This window comes from Pimephales promelas, chromosome 25 (genome assembly GCF_988280905.1).
Source record: "Pimephales promelas chromosome 25, fPimPro1.hap1.1, whole genome shotgun sequence".
Taxonomy (NCBI): domain Eukaryota; kingdom Metazoa; phylum Chordata; class Actinopteri; order Cypriniformes; family Leuciscidae; genus Pimephales; species Pimephales promelas.
The window spans coordinates 18,507,830-18,528,439 of NC_142793.1; the positions used below are offsets into that span (position 1 = coordinate 18,507,830).

The 20,610-nt window shown below is 36.1% G+C and overlaps 1 protein-coding gene across 1 annotated transcript in view; it reads left to right on the top strand.

Moving 5' to 3' along the window:
• The window catches only part of celsr1b (cadherin EGF LAG seven-pass G-type receptor 1b), a 43,296-nt gene that overhangs the window by 13,176 nt on the left and 9,510 nt on the right, over nucleotides 1–20,610 (top strand). The window contains exons 2-15 of the mRNA XM_039657833.2: nucleotides 701–1,339; nucleotides 4,375–4,597; nucleotides 5,822–5,937; nucleotides 7,408–7,496; nucleotides 12,095–12,252; nucleotides 14,283–14,446; nucleotides 14,694–14,819; nucleotides 15,740–15,906; nucleotides 16,046–16,231; nucleotides 17,274–17,387; nucleotides 17,474–17,648; nucleotides 17,800–17,941; nucleotides 19,217–19,337; nucleotides 19,756–19,939. Of these exons, the coding sequence (XP_039513767.2) occupies nucleotides 701–1,339; nucleotides 4,375–4,597; nucleotides 5,822–5,937; nucleotides 7,408–7,496; nucleotides 12,095–12,252; nucleotides 14,283–14,446; nucleotides 14,694–14,819; nucleotides 15,740–15,906; nucleotides 16,046–16,231; nucleotides 17,274–17,387; nucleotides 17,474–17,648; nucleotides 17,800–17,941; nucleotides 19,217–19,337; nucleotides 19,756–19,939 (2,604 nt within the window). The remainder of the gene's footprint in view (nucleotides 1–700; nucleotides 1,340–4,374; nucleotides 4,598–5,821; nucleotides 5,938–7,407; nucleotides 7,497–12,094; nucleotides 12,253–14,282; nucleotides 14,447–14,693; nucleotides 14,820–15,739; nucleotides 15,907–16,045; nucleotides 16,232–17,273; nucleotides 17,388–17,473; nucleotides 17,649–17,799; nucleotides 17,942–19,216; nucleotides 19,338–19,755; nucleotides 19,940–20,610) is intronic.

The following is a 20,610-nucleotide window of genomic DNA, read 5'->3' on the forward strand; positions in this document are numbered from 1 at the left end:
AGCCAATAAATAATGTATTATGTCCTTTAGCTGAGACACTTCATGATGGTTTTGAATCGCTTGAAATATGATTGGAATTGCCTCAAAAAGGAAAATACAGTTAAGTGCAACATGTGCAGCGCAAGTCTTTCATATAGGCTACATAAAATCATAATGAGAAGAACATTATAATTGTGTGCTTGGGACATGGCTTTTAATCTTGAGACTTTTGTTTTTGTAATCAGGCTTAAGATTTATCGGCTAATATATCGGTTATCGGCTTTCAAATATAAAGAATTATCGGTTATCGGTGTCAGACACCAGTCCTTAATTATTATTAATACTACTACTAGCAGCATTATATGTACTTTTTGCAGTATTTTTGTAGTGTCAGATAAACTCTATTATTGTATTCAAATGAGTATCCGAATAATATATTTCAACCGATGATCAACACCTCCTCCACAACAAACCTTTTGAGGACTTTTTGAGGTCACTTATGCATTGCATTGCTTGTCAGGAAGCTAGTTGTATTGCTGTTCAAACAGTGTGAAGGTAGAAGTGCTGGGTGAGCAATCACATTGCAACATGAATTGAGCTCCATGTTCAAGCATGTTCAAAAAGTTCTCACTCACAAGAATGTAAACTGACCACCTGCCAGCTCCCGACATGGCATTCATTTCGGTTTAAACATTAATCGAGTCCCTTTGTGTCTTCCCAGATGGACTCCACCAGGTCTCAGCCTTCTGCACCCTACGTGTGACCATCATTACGGATGACATGTTGACGAACAGCATCACTGTTCGTCTGGAGAACATGTCTCAGGAGCGTTTCCTCTCCCCTCTGCTCTCACTCTTTACCGAAGGTGTAGCCGCGGTCCTGTCCACCAGCCCCGATGGCGTCTTCGTCTTCAACGTCCAAAATGATACAGACGTTAGCGGTAGCATTCTCAACGTCACTTTCTCGGCCTTGCTCCCGGGTGGAGCTCCGGGACGCTATTTCCCATCAGAGGAACTGCAGGAGCAGATGTACCTTAACCGCACCTTGTTGACACTAATCTCAACTCAACGCGTCCTGCCGTTTGATGATAACATCTGTCTGCGTGAGCCCTGTGAGAACTACATGAAGTGTGTAGCCGTTCTGAAGTTTGACAGTACGGCTCCCTTCGTGGCATCCAACACGGTTCTTTTCAGGCCCATACACCCCGTGAACGGCTTACGGTGTCGATGTCCTGACGGATTCACCGGAGACTATTGTGAGACGGAGGTGGACCTTTGCTACTCAGGCCCGTGTCAGAACAACGGGAAGTGCCGCAGTCGAGAGGGGGGGTTCACTTGTGAGTGCCCGCAAGATTTTACAGGTCAGTATTTGTTATGTATGCTTTTATTTTTAGATTATTTGACGAAGTGTTCAAGAAGGAATGTCTGATTATTTTCTAACTGGATTTGTTACATATTTCAGAAGAAAATCTGAGTGGTGCCACAATCCTAAGGTGTTGTGGGTGGTTGCTAGGTTGATGTCATGTGGTTGCTAGGGTGTTCTGGATTGTATTTAGGGTTTGGACAAACAAACAAAATCTGTTTGTTTTAGTTTAACATTTCAGTTACATGAATTTCTTTGAATGTCACTTCAAATTTGAATTTTATCCTGTTTGCCACTTAAATTCGAATTAAATCTGAATTGAATTCAGAATTAAGAGGCATTGTCAATTAAATTATGAATCGCGCACACACACACAACAATTTACCCATTTCATCGCCAGCCAAGTCTCAACAAACGGCAGGATTTAAGTTGCTTGCTGACTTTTAATGCTTAGGTTTAGGGGTTTATTCACATCTCTAAGCTATGGTTAGGCTATGTATGTGTGCCTTTGGAAACACCGCAAATATCAATAACCTGTGTTTTGATATAGTATGGTTGATTTCAAATTGGTTGCAAATTGTCATCTCAGTTGCTCAGATGGTTGAGAGCGCCATTAGTTTTTGATTCTGTCATAACTTGAATGGGGATAAGCTCTTGTTGGAAGGAATAATCCTGTGTAAGTTTGACAGCAGGAACGTTATCCAGACCCTCAGTCCTGAGGTTCAGAGCTCCCGCACTGGATCATTCCCTTTGACAGCTTCTGTCTGTTTGTCAGCTCAGATTTCCGAACTACAGTAAAGAGTAGTGAACCTCTGCCCCGTCGAGCCCTCAGGTAGTATGTGGTCATAACTAGAGGTGTTGACAGTGGCCTCTGTAGTTCCTCTCTTGGGTTTCTCTCATTACAGAGTAATGTATCCCTGTAATTCCTCTGAAATGAGGGATTATCTGACCGACATTTGGATCATTACCTCTTTGGAACCTCTTTTGTGTGTCCCAGTCGACATAGTTCCTCTGGGCCCAGATCTTGTCAAGGTAATGGCAGGTACACAATAGTGTGCACACCGAGCTGGCCTGGAATCAGAGCTACAGGATTACAAGCGCAACAAGGTAAAGTCCTCCAAGCAAACCTCAGATGTTTGTTCCGCAGCTACTGCATTTGTCAGCATGGTGATGGATTTTTGGGAAGGTTGTTATCGGCATGTTTCTGTGCTACGGGGTGAAAGCAAACCACACAAACTATATGTATATCAGTCTCTATCTATCTATCTATCTATCTATCTATCTATCTATCTATCTATCTATCTATCTATCTATCTATCTATCTATCTATCTATCTATCTATCTATCTATCTATCTATCTATCTATCTGTCTGTCTGTCTGTCTGTCTGTCTGTCTGTCTGTCTGTCTGTCTGTCTGTTTGTCTGTCTGTCTGTCTATTTACTGTATCTATCTATATCTACATCTATGTATCTATCTATCTATCTATCTATCTATCTATCTATCTATCTATCTATCTATCTATCTATCTATCTATCTATCTATCTATCTATCTATCTATCTGTCTGTCTGTCTGTCTGTCTGTCTGTCTATCTATCTACTGTATCTATCTATCTATCTATCTATCTATCTATCTATCTATCTATCTATCTATCTATCTATCTATCTATCTATCTATCTATCTATCTATCTATCTATCTATCTATCTATCTATCTGTCTGTCTGTCTGTCTGTCTATATAACATTGATATAAAACAGTTTTGATTGCCAACTGTTTTTTTACTTTTCATTCAGATTTGAATTGCAATAAAGGTTAATAAATGCTGTAAATATATATATATATATATATATATATATATATATATATATATATATATATATATATATAATGGTCATTGTTAGTTTATTATAGTTAATGCATTAACTAATGCTAACAAATGAGACCTTATTGTAAAGCGTTACCTTATTTATGGTCATTAATTAATTAATCATTTTCATTTCACCTGTTGTCAACAAGTGTGGCAGAATTGCGTTTTTGGGCCCTGTATGTACATATATGTAAAGATTGCAAAAAAAAAAAAAACACTCAAAGAACAACAAAATTATCAGGGTCAGTTGATCTTAATTTGGTCAAATGTCCCTAACATAATAATTTACTGTGATAAATATCAAAGGAACCCTCTGGCAAAAATCTACCAGTGACAATGTGAATGATGTCACTTTAGCTTGCAGCATTTTTCCAATGGCGAGCCGTCATCGGTTCACCCCAGATCTCATGTCTCGTTATGAGGCTAGTGGAGCATAACAGGTGTCTTACAGACCACCAGGGCTCTTTCATTGTTCGTCTGTTGCTTGGCTTTGGTCCTGTTTCTTTAGAGTATGAACAAAGGTTAGTCTGGGTCAGTGAGCACAGCCGCCTGCCTGGAATCACTAAGCAAAGAGGACATGGTGGTCAACGCTTTCTCTGAAGCCTTCTCGTTTGGACTGAACTGGAAGCCTTTGTCCTGTTGGAACTAAAACTAAGCTCACTCAAGTGGCTGGGTTAGAAGGTTGGGTGAAGGGAACAATTATTATCTGAAATTGAGTTCCATGGCTGAATTGCACTTAGTATGTGTCAGTGGACGTATGAATTGTGAGTTACCTCGTTTAGCATTAATGGTAGGACCAATTAACATGCAGGACCTGATTTTATTAAATAATTAGTTCAACCCAAAATGAAAATTCTGTCACCATTTAGCAAACCATAAAGTGGAGTGTGTCAGAATATAACAACTTCAACTTTTGTCTGCAAATTCTATCACAGTAGAGCCTTTTATATTCTTTCAAATAAAGGTTCTTTATTGGCATCTATGGTTCCACGAAGAACCTTTTACATGCATGGAACCAATTCAATGCACAAAAGTTCTTCAAGCACTGCACAGCAACACCTTGGCAACAATACCCTAGACAACCAACTTTCACACCACTCATATTTTCTTCAGAAAGCATAAAAAGCAGTTTGTTTTAGTAATGTTCCTCTGGTATTTTCTTTTCAGGAGAGCGCTGTGAGGTGAACATGCGCTCAGGCCGCTGTGTTCCAGGTGTGTGTAAGAACGGAGGCAGGTGTGTGGACCTTCTGGTGGGAGGTTTCCTGTGCCAGTGTCCTGACGGCGAGTACGAGAAGCCCTATTGTGAGATGACCACACGCAGCTTCCCTGGCCAGTCCTTCGTCACCTTCAGAGGCCTGAGGCAGAGATTCCACTTCACCCTCTCCTTTATGTCAGTAAACCCTCTAAAGTTACACCATCTATCACTTCCATCATCCACCCATCCATCCATCATGCACTTACCTCTGGACAACATTGTCTATTAGCCAAGAGTTACCATTATTTTTTATTACTATTCAATACTATTAAAATGAAAGATCTGATAATAACTAAAAATACATTAAATACTATTAAAATATTCTGTAACAACAACAATACAATTTTACATATTCATAAAATATAATTTGTAATACTATTAAAATAAAGATCTTATAGTAAATAATAAAATCATAAATGTAATTAATAAGATAATATTTGAATGCTTTTAAAATATCTTTGATAAATTGTAAATATTATTAGTTAAATAATATTTGAATACTATTAAAATAAAAATATCTTCTAATAAAATGATAAATGTATTAATAAGATCATATTTAAATACTTTTAATACATAAAACTTTTATTTATCAAATATATGTATATATATATTAAAATAAAATAAAAAAATCTTATTAATTAATGATGATAAATAAAATTATTAATTTTATTTGTAAAAGTAACACATTTAAATTTTAATAGTATATTCAAATTTATTTTCCATTTTAGTTCAGTTATAAAAAAATATCCAAAATTTTCTAAGGGTAAACACCTGTTTCCTTACTTTCCCATTATGCCATTTAGTAATTACCATGTAACTGATCTAGCAAATTAGACACGGATGCATACCAACCACACAAGTTCTTCTCATGGCAAACATGAAAACAGGATGCTGCGTGCGGTGAGGTATCTTTGTTCTTACTTCCTGTGAGTCTGCCCCTTTGCCATGTGCTATCTGACACCTCTCCCTACAAAAATCCCAGGTGCCCTCACCACAGGGCCAACTGAGATACCAGAGGTTGGCAAACATCAGAGTATCAGTTTCCCCCGTCCATTACAGCGTCATTACCTCTAGCTGTGTCTCTTGGCAGCTTTTATCACTTCCTTTTCCTCCACTCCCTATCTTTTTTTACTCTCCTGTCAATCATGCATGTTTTTGTTGTGAGTGATCTTAGGATGTTCCTGGACTCATGATCTGTGGATCAGAAATGAATATTTATTAAAATAGAATGTCTGATGAAAATATGAGAAATCTTTTTAAAACCTTTTTGAATTCTTACTTTACACTTTGAATTGAACAAGCTAATTGTTATGCATTTAGGTTTTGAATATTGTTTTTTTTTTTTATTATCATCCATAGGTTTGCTACCAGGGAGAGAAACGGCCTGTTGCTTTATAATGGCAGGTTTAATGAAAGGCATGATTTCATTGCGATTGAAATTGTCGAAGAGCAAATCCAGCTGACCTTCTCTGCTGGTAAGTAGTTAACTTTCATCACTAAACGACACCATTCAATTAATCTGTATTTTTAGTTTTAAAACATGTAAATAATTTAGATTTTTTTAAAGAACAGTACCCAATCATTCTGTTTAATGAAAATACCCAAGAAATCAATGCATTTAAAAAAATTAGGGCTGTCAAACGATTAATTGCGATTAATCGCATCCAAAATAAAAGTTTGTGTTTACATAATATATGTGGGTGCACTGTGTATAATTATTTTGTATATATATAAATACACACACATGCATGTATATTTAAGAAAAAAATATAATTTGTATATAAATTATTTATATTTATATATAATATAAAGTATATATAAATCTATATACAGTATATACATTAAAATATTTCTTAAATATATACAAGCATGTGTGTGTATTTTTATATAAATATATAAAATAATTATACACAGTGCACCCACATATATTATGTAAACACAAACTTTTATTTTGGATGCGATTAATCGCGATTAATTGTTTGACAGCCCTAAAAAAATATAATAATTTTTAATCCTTGTGAATGATGACACCTTAACACATACTATATATATATATTAGCAGATTTTAAACTACATTTATTTGTATCAGAATGAGTTTGTTGTTTTGACTTTTGTTTTGTTGCTCAAACTACTAACAACTAACTGGTTTTCAATTGCCTCAACAAATCCTTTGAGTCCTGAGGATTCATCTACTTTTTTTGAGTGTCAAATCCCGAACATTAGTGCGTATTTGCTCATCCAGAGCTGTGCCAAAGGAAGCAGGTGGCCAAAGAGCATTAACACACACTTCCTCTGTCTACCTGTTCCTTTGTTTTGTTAAACCTCACACATCAACAAGAGTTACTGTCTAGTCAATGTGCGTGAAATACCACGTCCCGTCTTTTTAACAGGTCCGATTTTTTTCCAAAGGAAACACGATAGTGGAATTCATCTCTAGAGAGCCCTAGTATTAGCAGATGCTTGTTACATCTAACCACAATACTGAGGGTCACCCGTCCACATGAGCTGAGAATAAAGACAGTGAAAGGCATTTCCTCCACTGTCCTGGAATGTAAAACATCAAACAACACAGTGATTCTGGTAAATTATGAACCCTCAGAGGTCAAAGGTCCATCCCAGCTTACTAGCTATCACTCAACTTAATTAAGTTGGAGAGATATATAAACAACTATGATATTTAACAGTGCATGTAGAGAGAAAGTGCTGACTACCATTATCTCCTTGATAATGATTTACTTATTTTGTCCACTAGACTGGAAAAATGCCACACATATTAAAATACTCAAGGTGCTTTGGAGCCATTTTGTTAGTTTGGAATTTAATTATTTGGGAATTGTATTGTATTGCAAATTGTGTTAAGCTATACTCTCTATATATATGCAATCCGATTAACACTAGCAGAATTACTGAAGAATGGTTTCCTCTTTCCTGTTATTTTTGTTTAGGAGAATCTAAAACCACAGTGACTCCATTTGTAGCTGGTGGGGTTAGCAATGGACAATGGCACACTGTATATCTACATTACTACAACAAGGTAAGTCATTTGTACTGAACACAATGAGAACGAGGGCGGTCGATGTAGTTCGTGTGTTTGGAAAGTCAATGGACCTATTTCAATAAGCATTAGCAAAATAAAGTACATAATTGCATTGATTGTGCAATGCGTTATGTAAAAAAATGGTTTTACGAAGAATTTGCACAAATTTGTTCTGATTGTACTTTGTGAATTTGTTGGTCCTATGCCAGAGAAAGTCTCAAGTCGTGTGCTTCTTCATGACATCATTGCCTCTGTGTCCATATTTCATGAAAGAAGACACGTGATATTAGCGGCATCTCTAGCTGTATCAAAGTTCACAGCACCTTCTAAGAGCTCTGCTCAAAAGAAACATCTTGTATTTCTACGTCTTTTATCCGGTTCAGTTTTGCGACCCTCATATTTCATTTGCTGAAATGTAGCTTTCATGAAGTTTGGTGCGTGTGTAATTCGTCATGTGTCATGTTTCACAGCCAAAAGCTAGGTGTGTCTTCTCTTTTACCTGGGTGTCTTATTACACATCCTCTTGTTTTTAATAGTATTTTGCAACCCATAGTGCTAGTATTATTTAATAAGGTATTCAATCCTTGTGCTTCATGTTTTAAAACAGTAGTTCTCAAGTTGTTGTTGTTTAATTGCGAAAGCCTATTGTAATTACAAGCGCAATTAATTCTGCTTGAATGCATTAAGCTCTCATTAACCCCTTCTTATGTTCCTAAGTGACCTTTAACCTTATTTACATGCTGCCTTACTTTAAAACAGTATTTGTAAAACAAATACATTAAAAAGGGAAGAAAGTGTTTTAAGAAATTAATTGACTCAAAGTCAAAATTGAGTCAAAATGCTGAAGGTTTCTCTTTTTGATGGTCCGTAATTTCTTTTTAACTTCGACCCAAGTTGCACTAAAGCCCAACACAAGTTGGAAATCTCACTGAGACCAGTAATTTCATCCAACATGTTATAATATAATGTAGCATACAAGTTCGGGAGTGTATTATTGGATTGGAGCAACATTTACACTTGTAAACTCTTATGGAAGATCAGATTCTATAGCCGTCTATTTACAGTAGATTCAATGTCCTTTCCCCCCCATGCGTATGTCGTGCTTGCTCCATTGTGGCTATATCTCCCCCTTAACCCTGTCATTTAACAAGTCCAAGCTCGATATAGTCTGATCAGGGACGCAGACAATAGCAAACCCCCTGTTGAGTTAATCTGGGACTACAATGACACACTTGGAGTTTCTAAAAGCGCCAGATGGCACGCTTTTTTCTTCTTCTGCTGCACATGAACATAAAAACACCCAGCCTATTATGGTAAATCTCCAGAATGCTTTTTTTAATTCATGAAATAAAACTATGAAAGATAATATTACCGTATGTTAAGGTTGTGGTGAAATTAAAGGCCATTGCACACTGAGTCCGTAATTTTCCTATGCGTTTTTTCGTATTCGTTATTTGGTGGCTCTAAATTGTCAAAACATCATTCAAACTGCTTGCCACGGATGCGAAAAACGCAGAAAATCGAACCCGATTCGATTTTTTTTATGATGGACGAAAGTTTCGGAGGCAGTGTGCAAGCATGATTGACATAACGTGAGGTCATATTTATTTTTTTAACTTGCGAAAATTTTGTGCAAGGGCCTTAACCCTTAAATGCATGAATGTTTTGGCAAACATTATTACATATTCGGGTCTTTAGCGGCCGTTTCTATTTTGATGTATGAAATTTTTTTTAACAAGATTTGGTTGAGTTGTCTGCCATGCCATATTGTGAAATGGTGTCTCAAAAACTATGTAAATCACTTCTGTTTAACCCCATTGATCTTTGCTTTCCAAAGTTCAACGTGTGAGTTATTTTGTCTATAGTTGTCTTTGAAGACGCTTTACCTTGAGTAATAATAAGCAAACACAACAGGGCGCAGCTGTAATGCAGTGATTCTTTGAAGTGTTATTCTTCAAGTTAAAGTGTCTCAGCAAGTGACTGCCTACTCTGATTTTTACAAACAGTCCTTTGATGGAAAGGTTTTTGCATTATTCACAGTTTGGCAGTTAATGTGGTCCTTTATCCCTGATGGTTTGTTGAGACTTACTGTTTTTATGTTTGATGTCCAGAGACCCCAATGATTTTTTCCACTACAGATTCTTTTAATATTCATTTTAAATGTTCCTCTGACCTCAGTAGCCAGATGCACTGCTTTTTGGGGGTAGGTACAATTTTTGTTATATTTATTATATTTATTTATTTTATCAGCATAATTACTCCAGTCTTCAGAGTCACATGATCCTTCAGATATCAACTTTTGATCAATGTTGAAAACATCTTAATATTTTACTGGATTTTTAACAGGATTATTTGATGTATAGAAAGTTCAAAAGAAATGTATTTAGTTGACCTTGCTAAATGAAAAAGAAAACAAAATCAATTGGCATCAGTATAGTTCTACACTGGTTACACCAGTAATTAATTGCATTTATACATATTTTGTATTTGAAGGACATGGAGGACATTTGAATAATCAGATTACATTTGTTTTATAATCAGTTCTCATATGACTAAGAAGAATCTTTAAATACCTAATTTTATGTAAAAAGTATATTTCTTTGAGCTATTACAGACAGATTTAGGTTTTCACTGACCCCCATTTGTTTTCCTATCTGAAACAGATCACTGATTTGTTTCTTTTTTCTGACTGAATAGCACATTTGGAAAGGAAAAAACTCGTGTTTAGGCCCCCGGAATCCATGAACCGTTGTTTTGATCTTTGAAACAAAAAGGCTGATGAGTTACAAGGGTGGAGGTTAATAGCCGTTGTCGGGATTCGTGTGCATGTGTGTTCCTGTGGGCATTGAGCTTGTCATTGAGTTCATTTTCGACGTTAGACCCAAGACAGCAGAGATTTTGGGATCATTAAGGCATTACAAAGGAAGCGGATCCCTATTATGAGTGGCAGATGGTAGAGCTGCGGTGAATACTCTGATCCTGAATCAGTTTTCTATTCTTCATGTTCATCGTGCACCTGGTAAAAACTGAGACGTTCGTCCACTTTAATAGCATTAGAAACATGATATTTGAATGGTATTCGGTTTGTTAAAAGTGTCTCAAGCTGTTTTTTTCACCAGGTTTTCGCACCTTTTTTTAAAGCTAAATTGACTGGTGTTGACTGAGTAGTCCGCTTCAGGCCATGACTGGTTGGATTTATTCCGTGACACTTTATTGCATCAGAGTGCAGGAATTCTCCCATTCATGGATTTCCTTGTTGACCAATTTATCAGTTTTCTCACATTCCCTTCTTAATATTTTCTCTCTAGAAGCAACTGAGAGGAATATGGCATCCGATTTATGAATATTTGAATTTATGTAGCATTGTACACATACCGTGTACAATAACAATGAATTGAATATAAAAATCAACATTTTAGTTATTTGTTGTTTTGCAATGTTGAATATAAAAATTCACAGTCATTAATTGATTAATTATCACTTTGATGTATAGGCAGCATAATAACAACAATAATAATTATTACGTTGCAATAATTTGCAGCAAATTTATCATCGTTGTTGTTCTGGTAACATAGACAAATACTTACAAAATATTACTCTGCTTTCTTTCTCTTTTATTTCAGCAAAGGCTGCACAGATAACTAGACTTAGTTTGAATGGTGACCGGAGTCTTCAGGAGCGAGTGATGTTCAAACTGTCTCTTGGAAACGTTCTAACACCACAGGGCAGACATCAAAGATGAACTCAGCACATCATTCGCACCACAAAATCAATTTTAATGAGCTGAGAAATTTTCAAAAATCGTGGGGGAAGGGTGTTCCAAGATGATAATACAAATTTCTGCTGCTTTTTTGGAAGCGGGAGTCTCTGGGGAGGTTGTACATGAAATGATGTGCTCTCTTTGTCTGGTATCTCCTCTGTGCCAGGGTGTCGTTGGCATAATCTAATTAGATGAGCTGAGAAGGCCAGAATTTCACAGAGGGGTAAATAATCATCTCATGCTGTGTGTTAGAGATTACAGACAAACAAAATCTATCATCTCCACATTCACAAAGGTTTGAGTGGAAATGTTGCTCTGATCCACAAACTTTGCAATTCAATTTCAGGATTTTAGAAGGCGACTTGACAAAAGTTTAATGAGACGTGTGTGATCTTCATTACATTAGATGTCCAAAACAGATGTCCTTGCGAGGGATCCCCATAAAAGCATCTATATATTTTAATATCAGTAGATCAGTAACCAGTTTCTGGTCTCATTGACATCCATAGTAGGAAAAAAATATATACTATTAAAGTCAATGAGACCAGAAACTGTCTGGTTCCTGATATTTTTCTAAATATCATAAAATTGTCAACTGTTCAACTCTGGGGGAGTTGTAAAATGAGCCTATTTCCAAAAAAAGTGGAGTATCCCTTTAATACAATGAAGTAATATGTAATCTCTTGAATTTCAACAGTGTTTGGAAACTACATACATTGTTTTAAGATAAGCTTTAGAGTCCAGATTACTCTTGGGGCCCACAAATTAACTTTGTATTACCATTACATTTTAACTGTTAATTTAAAGACACAACTTTTTTTTTTTTTAATTCAAGCCTAATATAGGGAGTCTTGGCATCCCTCATGGCCCCTCTGAGGAAAAGGTTGCAGTGGTTGCCGTCGACGACTGTGATGTGGCCATGGCTCTGCGTTTCGGGGGACAGATTGGGAACTACAGCTGTGCCGCCCGTGGTACACAAACAGGCCAAAAGAAGTAAGTGTTTTCTAAGTCAACATGAGACTGCTTTTACAACCATTTTTACTTCTAAAGTGTGGCGTATTAAGTGTTTTAGGATATTTAACAAGAAAAAAAATCATTTATTTATTTTCTGATTATTGTGATTTATAGTTATTAATATTATTATATTATTTATATATTTTAATTATCCCTTTGCTTTATTGTCACTCTGATGATGATGATGATAATAATAATAATTATTATTATTTTAATTTTTTTTTAAAACCTGGAAACATTTTGACCCAAACAGGCCAAAAGAGATAAATGTTCTCTTAAAGTGAACATGAAACTTGCATATTTAAGACTAAAACAGGATATTCGTCTTTTTAAATATTTTATATAATAATAATAATTTATTTTTGATACTAATAATACTTATTAAAAAAAAGTTATTTAATTGAGTCCCCAGATATTAAATATATCATGAAGTTGCATATTGAGGGCAGATTTCTTGTCTGGGTTGACATATTTCCTTTTGAAATTGAAATAGCCTGAAGAATATCTAAAATATGTGACATTGCAGAAACTACAAAACATTGAGTTTTTAAGGAATTGTGATTTCATGAGTTTTAATGTTGAGTTTGGGATTAGTTGCACTTCCCAGTCTGTCAGTTCTGTCTGCCACATTCATTCATGTTTCCACCATCTAAAGCCCTCACGGTCATGATACTGTGTGCTGAAAGGGAGAGTGTGACGGGACAGAGGAACTTGAGTACACGAAGGCATGCTAACCACCGACGGGTGTTGAATAGCTGATCATTAAAGGAGATTACAGAGCATTCTGCTTCTCCCATTACACTCCATTTTTCCCCTAATCTCCATCAATCTGCACTCTGTCTCACGTCAAACAAGTTTTATGGGCTCTACAATGGGAACACACTCTTGGCTTATCTGCAGCTGGGATTTGCCATTGTAGGCTAATTGTCTCTCTGTGTGGAGAACAGCACAGTATTAGATGGTGGAGATCCGTGTGAGTTAAGTGAAGAGATGGTCCGTAAAGCCTCTGAAATGCAACTGCTAGGGTAAGACCATATATGCTTGCAGTAAGTGCTGCTGACCCATAAACCTACGGATCTATGTGGATTTATGGGTCACAATATGAATTGTAGATTAGAATGTGAAGCCCAGATGTTGAAATACAAAACCGCAGCATATCTGGTGACAATAAAACTCTCAAATAAAACAAAATAATATTCTGAAAAAAAAAAAAAAATGTGTGAACACACTCCTTTTAATAGCTCTGCACATTTTATTCTAATGGTTCTTAATGGTTTTCTCACAGACTCTCCTTTGAAAATACAAGATTATTTTTATAATCTGATATGAAATGATGATGGATGGAGACTATGATGGATATGACCATTGCTGCCAGATGTTGGCATGAAAAAAGGCCATGAAGGGCATTAACCCAATTTGCCGGCACAGTAGAAATATCTTCACCCTTTATTCAAATATCATGAAATATTTGTTATAGATTTCCAAGTATATTGTGTAGTTGTGCATGGAGTCAATGGTTTTATTTGTGTTACACAGTGAAACATACCAAATTTTCTGGACATCATTTTTGGCCAGACTGTCATACTGAGAATACATGCAAAACTAGAGAGAACCATATTTATTTATATATATATATATATATATATATATATATATATATATTGTGTATATACTGTATATACTGTATATATTAACTGTGTGAACAATACTGAAGGATTAATTCGCCCAAAGAAGCAAATTCTTTCTTCATCTTGTCCTTAATTTCTTTATAATGTAATGATTGAGGGTTGAAAGGATGTTTTTTTCTCTCTTTAAAAAAAAGGGGGGAAAAATACATTAAAAATAGTCACTCATCTCATTGTCATCTATTTTTTTGCCTAATGGGCCTAAAGGTGTAGATATCTCAAGTTTGAATGCACATAAACATTTAATGCAACTGTATTATTCCATATAATGGAGACTTGGGTTTTTGTATTCGTGGCTTCAAGAATCTTTTTGTTTGTGTGCAGGTCACTGGATCTCACCGGACCTTTGCTCCTCGGTGGCGTTCCAAACCTCCCTGAGGATTTCCCCATACAGAACCGAGACTTTGTGGGCTGCATTAGGAACCTGACTATCGACAGCAAGCCCATAGACATGGCCGGCTTCATTGCCAACAATGGCACCTCGGCAGGTTAGAAACTGTGTAACAAGGGTTCATATCATGACAAATCATATCTACCCTAAATAATACATTTCGAACATTTCGAAAAAACAAACACTTGTACCTCAACTCCCCAAACATTAAATATTTGGCCTCCTTAAATATTTTTTTTTCTCACAGCACTGTTTCTTCAAAGAATGTTTTCCTTTCTTAGCTTTCCATTAAGCTGTCAAACTCCAACCCTTAATATTAAAGTGCACTTTCCCTTTCTATTCAGGTTGTGCCGCGAAACATGACTTTTGTAGCCTGATTGTTTGTCTGAATGGAGGCGTATGTGTGAATAGATGGAACACCCACACCTGTAACTGCCCATTAGGCTACGGAGGAAAGAATTGTGAACATGGTAAGATAATCCTCTCTTTCCTACTCTTTTCTATATATCATTCTTCCTTTGACTTGATTTTGCTTAATGGACACAAACACATAGAAACACCTCCCATCTTTTGCCTGGATTTGCCCTTGGCCTCATACCAAAGTCTACATAAATCCAGTCACTCACACCTGAGACAGGAATCTATCTGTCTATCTGACTGTTTGTCTGTCTAACTGTTTGTCTAAAGTTTTTTACACAGTAAGTGCATCATAATCACATAGAGTCCCCCTTAACGGTCAATGGAGATTTGAAGGAGTGAATGGGGTTGCAAATAGCTTAACATTTTCAGTGAGCTTAGTTTGACCTAATTTCTTGGAAGGAAACCTTGGTGAACCCACATTTTCCATTTATTTTTGCTTATCAATTGGATGGAGAGGTCACACGGTCTACAAAAAACATAAAAGTCATAATACCCCCATTGGAAGTAGATCTGTGGAGCACATAAGATGATGTTTTGAAGAACATTCAGCCTACTCTTTTACACACAATGAAAGCATACTGAGATCAGGGGCTCTGAAAATATTCTCAATTGAGGAAAACTGAAGAGGAGGCCAACTATGAATATCACTAATATTACTTTCACACTCCCAGGGTTGGGTCTAAGATCTGTTATTTCCATAAGTTCAGACCTCGCATAGAGAAAGTAAAATATTTGCCCTCAGGAAACTGGTGTGTAAGAATGTTTCACATTCCTGATTAAGAAATCTCCTGGATGACTGGGAGACATTCCTCGATCTGTGAATGATAGTTATTATTTGTGCGTCGGGACAGGAGGGAATGTCAAAGTGATTCCCTCAGTGTGTGCTTGTTTAACAGATTTCAGTTAATGAAACAACTTTGTTTAGTCTGGATGTCATCTAAATTGTTATCTGATGGTCTTCTTTCCACAGTTATGCCCGCCCCCCTGCATTTCGATGGCCACGCACTTGTGTCATGGAGTGAGACCGATATTACCATTGCCATTCCCTGGTACATGGGTCTTATGTTTCGCACCCGAAAAAGCATAGGCGTTCTACTACAAGCCAGCGCTGGAGAGTTTTCCAAGATTAATCTTATGGTGACTATTGTGTTTCAGTAACCCACCATGTTCAATCTTGTTTTCCATGATATGTCTTTTTTAATAAAGCAGATAAATCAGACCTTGTTCTCATCCTTGTTTGTCTTAGATTTCTCATATTCTTACTTTGTGTTTCCAGGTGAGCAACAGACACCTTCGCTTCCAGGTGTTTCTGGGTGTTAGACGTGTGGCCCTCTTAGATTTTCCTCAGGTTTGCGTGGACGACGGTGAATGGCACCATGTGCTTGTCGAGCTCAAGAGTGGAAAAGATGGCAAAGACATCAAATATATGGCGCTTGTGTCTTTGGATTATGGCATGTTTCAGGTATATAATCTAGTATCTATATTATCAGGTATATTTATTTGTAGATCACCTACTGTAAGTCTGGTTCAAACACAAACAATGTTCAACTATGGGAATGTGGTGCTGTGTGGACTACAATTAAAACTTTCCAGTAACACTTGTATTATGTAGCCTATTAACTAACCATGAGCAATACATTTGTTACTGTATTTGTTAATCTTTGTTATCATTAGTTAATATAAAAAAATATTTTTTGAAGCTAATTGCCAAAGCAACATTTGTAATTTGCATTTAAAATAACTTAAACTGAAAAAAAAAAAAAATATATATATATATATATATATATATATTAGGGCTGTGCAAAAATTAATTGCGATTAATCGCATCCAAAATAAAAGTCTGTGTTTACATAATATATTTGTGTGTGCTGTATATAACTATTTTGTGTATATAAATACACACAGATGCATGTATATATTTAAGAAAATGTTATTCATATATGAAATATTTATATTTATATAATATAGATTATGTATTTATATATAAATATATACTGAATTTAAGCACAAATAATTCTTAAATATATACATGCATCCATAGGTATTTATTTATACAAAATAATTATATACAGCACACACAAATATATTATGTAAACACAGACTTTTATATATAAATAAGAGTAACATGTACTTTTATGTATTCTAATTACACGCAATTATATCATATTTTCACACTTTTTACATCATTTGTAAAGTCTTCATAGACTTTCATGCTATGAACAACTATTAAAATTGTTTTTGTGTATTTTATTGTTATTTATATATTAAGTGTTGAAGCAGCAGTACAGTAGATTTAAGAATCCAGTGTAATAGTGTAATAATTAACATTTTTATGATAGATTTTCCATACATTTGCTGCAAAAGTAATCAATAAGAAAAAAATTGTGAAATCACCCTGGTTGAGTCCCTCTAGTTGAAAAAAACAAAAAAAAAAAAAAAAACAATAAAGGCATGTGGTTTGAGTTCTGATATTTCTGATATTGTTTTGATATATATATATATAGAGGACAGTGGAAATCGGCAATGAGTTGCCTGGGCTTAAACTGAGAAACTTGTTTATCGGCGGACTGCTTAAGAAAGACGGCACTGTGCAGGGAGGATTTACTGGCTGCATGCAGGTAAATCTCACATACAAGCACATTTACTTTGTTTAAAGGTGTGTATTGTCTTATTCACATGATTATTTCATGTGGTCATCTTATAGGGTCTGCGAATGGGTGAGACCTCCACCAACACTGCCAACATCAACATACGACATGCGACACGAGTCCGGGCTAAAGACGGGTGTAACGTACCTGATGCCTGTCTATCCAACCTGTGTCCAACACACAGCCTCTGCGGGGACAACTGGGCGTCTCACACGTGTGTCTGTGAGCCAGGTAACACCAACAGTTCTACATAGGGGCTAAAATTAGTTGTGGTTTATCATTAAAGCAAAAGGAGGACATACATAAAAAGCTTTGTTTATATGAGTAAAGATTTGAGTGTCTAGTTTTATGAATCTTCTATCTCTCTTTTCCTTTCCCCCAGGTTACTTTGGCAGAGACTGTGTGGATGCATGTCTCTTGAACCCTTGCGAACACATTTCCTCCTGTGTTCGAAAACCCAGCTCCAAACATGGTTACAGCTGCGAGTGTGGACACAATTTCTATGGCCAATACTGTGAGCTCAAGTGAGTATCTCTCCTTCTCCTTGGTTCATTCATTCATTCATTCATTCATTCATTCATTTTACTCAGGTTTAGGGCTCAAAACAAATCCCTTACCCAAAAGTTTTGCATGTAACTTGTCCTAAATTTTTTGTCGGACATGAATCTTGTCTCAGATTGTTATCTGTCATGTTATTATTGGAAGACATAGTTCACTCTCATATCATTCAAAACCTGTATGACTTTCTTTCTTCTGTCGAATATGGAATATAAAATTATATTAATATTAATAATAATATTTTGAAGACTGTTTCAACTGTTTCTGTCCATAAAATTCATTGGACACCCCATTGTCTTTCATTACATGGCCACAAAAAAAAAACAAAAAAAAAAAAACACTGGGACATTGTTTAAAATCTCTTTATTTGTGTAAGGTAGAAGAAAGAATGTCAAACAGTTTTGGAAATAATTGCAGAACATTCATTTTGGGTGAACTGTCCCTTTATGTTTAGATTTGGTTAGGATTAAGAAAATCGGTGGACTTTAAGTTAAAGCTCGGTGCGTGCTTAAACACGCTGACTGACAACAGCTTTATTGTCTGGTGGTCTGTTTCATGAACTGCCAAGGTTTTGTAAGTGGCGAAAGCTGTGATCGCAGATGCTGGCGGTATTTGTGATGGTATTGTTATGATGATCCTTTAAATCTGGCCTTTCCTTTAATTCTGATAATTTCCACATGTCCTTGACACCCACACTGTAACGCTTTCATTTATAATGCAACAAAGTAAAGTAAAGCTCCGACTGCTGAAATGATCCAGTAATTGGCGAGTGTTTCATCCACTAAAGATAAACTGTTCTTTAGCAGAATCTCTTGGGTTTTGAAAAAGTGAATTTTCTGTAAACTCCAAAAATTAGATGATAACAAATAAAAGAATTTCCATGAGAGGAGAAAGACTGAAATAATAAGATCAAACACTGTGTGTTTGAAAGAGTTTCCGTTCCCTCCTTTAACCATGAGAAGATTCTCTTTTCAATGATCACAAAGGAAGCAGGCTTAGAATGATGTATTGCTTTCACACAAGCAATTTCGTGTTTGCCTCGCAGTCAGAATACCCCGCTTTGATTTTACAGCCGAATTTTTATGTCCGATTTCAAAGCAAATTCAATCAGTCTCAGTCCCCAAAATAAGCTGTTTGAGTCTCATTCTGTGAAGTTTGTAGTTTAAACTGCATTATTGCATGATTTTATTTTTCTCTGTCCCCCTTTTCACTCTTTCTTTGACGTGTGCGCACACACACAGAGGGGATCAACCTTGTGCTCACGGCTGGTGGGGATACCCGACCTGTGGGCCCTGTAACTGCGATGTCAGCAAAGGCTTCAAAAGGGACTGTAATAAAACCACAGGAGAGTGTAGCTGCAAGGTAAGCTGCAAGTGATCGCATGCTCCAAACTCTCAATATAATGCGCAGGAACTGACGGGAAACCACTGACTTCTAGTTGTACAATAATATAAATATAAACTGGACCATGTTGCTTTTATTGTATTAAAGCGTTAGTTTTAAATGAAAACTATCCCATAACTGGCACTCAAGCCATCCTAGGTGTACCTGTATATGACTTTCTTCTTTCAGCCCAACACAATCTGAGTTGTATTAAAAAATATCCTGGCTCTTCCAAGCTTTATAATGGGAGTGAATGGTACCTTGAGATTTTGAAACCCAAAAAAGTGCATCCATCCATCATAGAAGTAATCTATATATATATATAAAAAAAAATAAGTATCTTAATATACATTATTATATTTTGATATCAGGTCCAATTTTCTCCTCAATTTTTCAGGACAATTACTTTCGCCCTCTTGGTGGGGACGCTTGCTACCCTTGTGATTGTTTTCACCTTGGAGCGCATTCGCGGACATGTGACCCTGTAACGGGCCAGTGCGCCTGTAAGATGGGTGTGGTGGGCCGTCAGTGTAACCGTTGTGACAACCCCTTCGCTGAGGTGACAGTCGGGGGATGCGTGGGTATGTGGACTGGCAACTTGACAGGATTGCAATTTACTGTTTTTTGAGCTCATTACAAAACTGGTTACAAATTTTTCTTTTACAAAAAAGAAAGCTGTTTACAATTTTAGCTTACGTATGCATGCACAGTATGATGAAATGTAAGTCTAATTCGTTAAAATCACAAGTAGAATAGCTTTCAAGTTAGCATGGAGTACCTGTATTGATTATGGGATTAATTGGAGAAGAAATAATAGCTCCTTAAAGAGATAGTTCACCCTAAACTTCTGTCATCATTTACTCATCCTCAAGTTGTTCCAAAACTATATGAATTTCTTTCTTCTGTTGAACACAAAAGATGATATTTTGAAGTATGTCAGTAAGCAAAGAATTGATGGACCCATTGACTTCAGTTGTATTTGTTTTTCTACTATGTAAGTCAATGGGGCCAATTAACTGTTTGGTTACCCATTTTCCTTAAAATATCTTCTTTTGTGTTCAGCAGAAGAAAGAAATTCATACAGATTTGTAACAACTTGAGTTAATGATCACAGAATTAAATTTTTTGGGTAAACTATCCCTTTAAAAGCCCTTATCATTAAGACAAAGCAAGTATTAGTGACAGTAAATTTTGCCATACTGCCCTTTCTCTCCCACTCTCATTCCTGTTTTTTTTTTTTTTTGTTATCTAG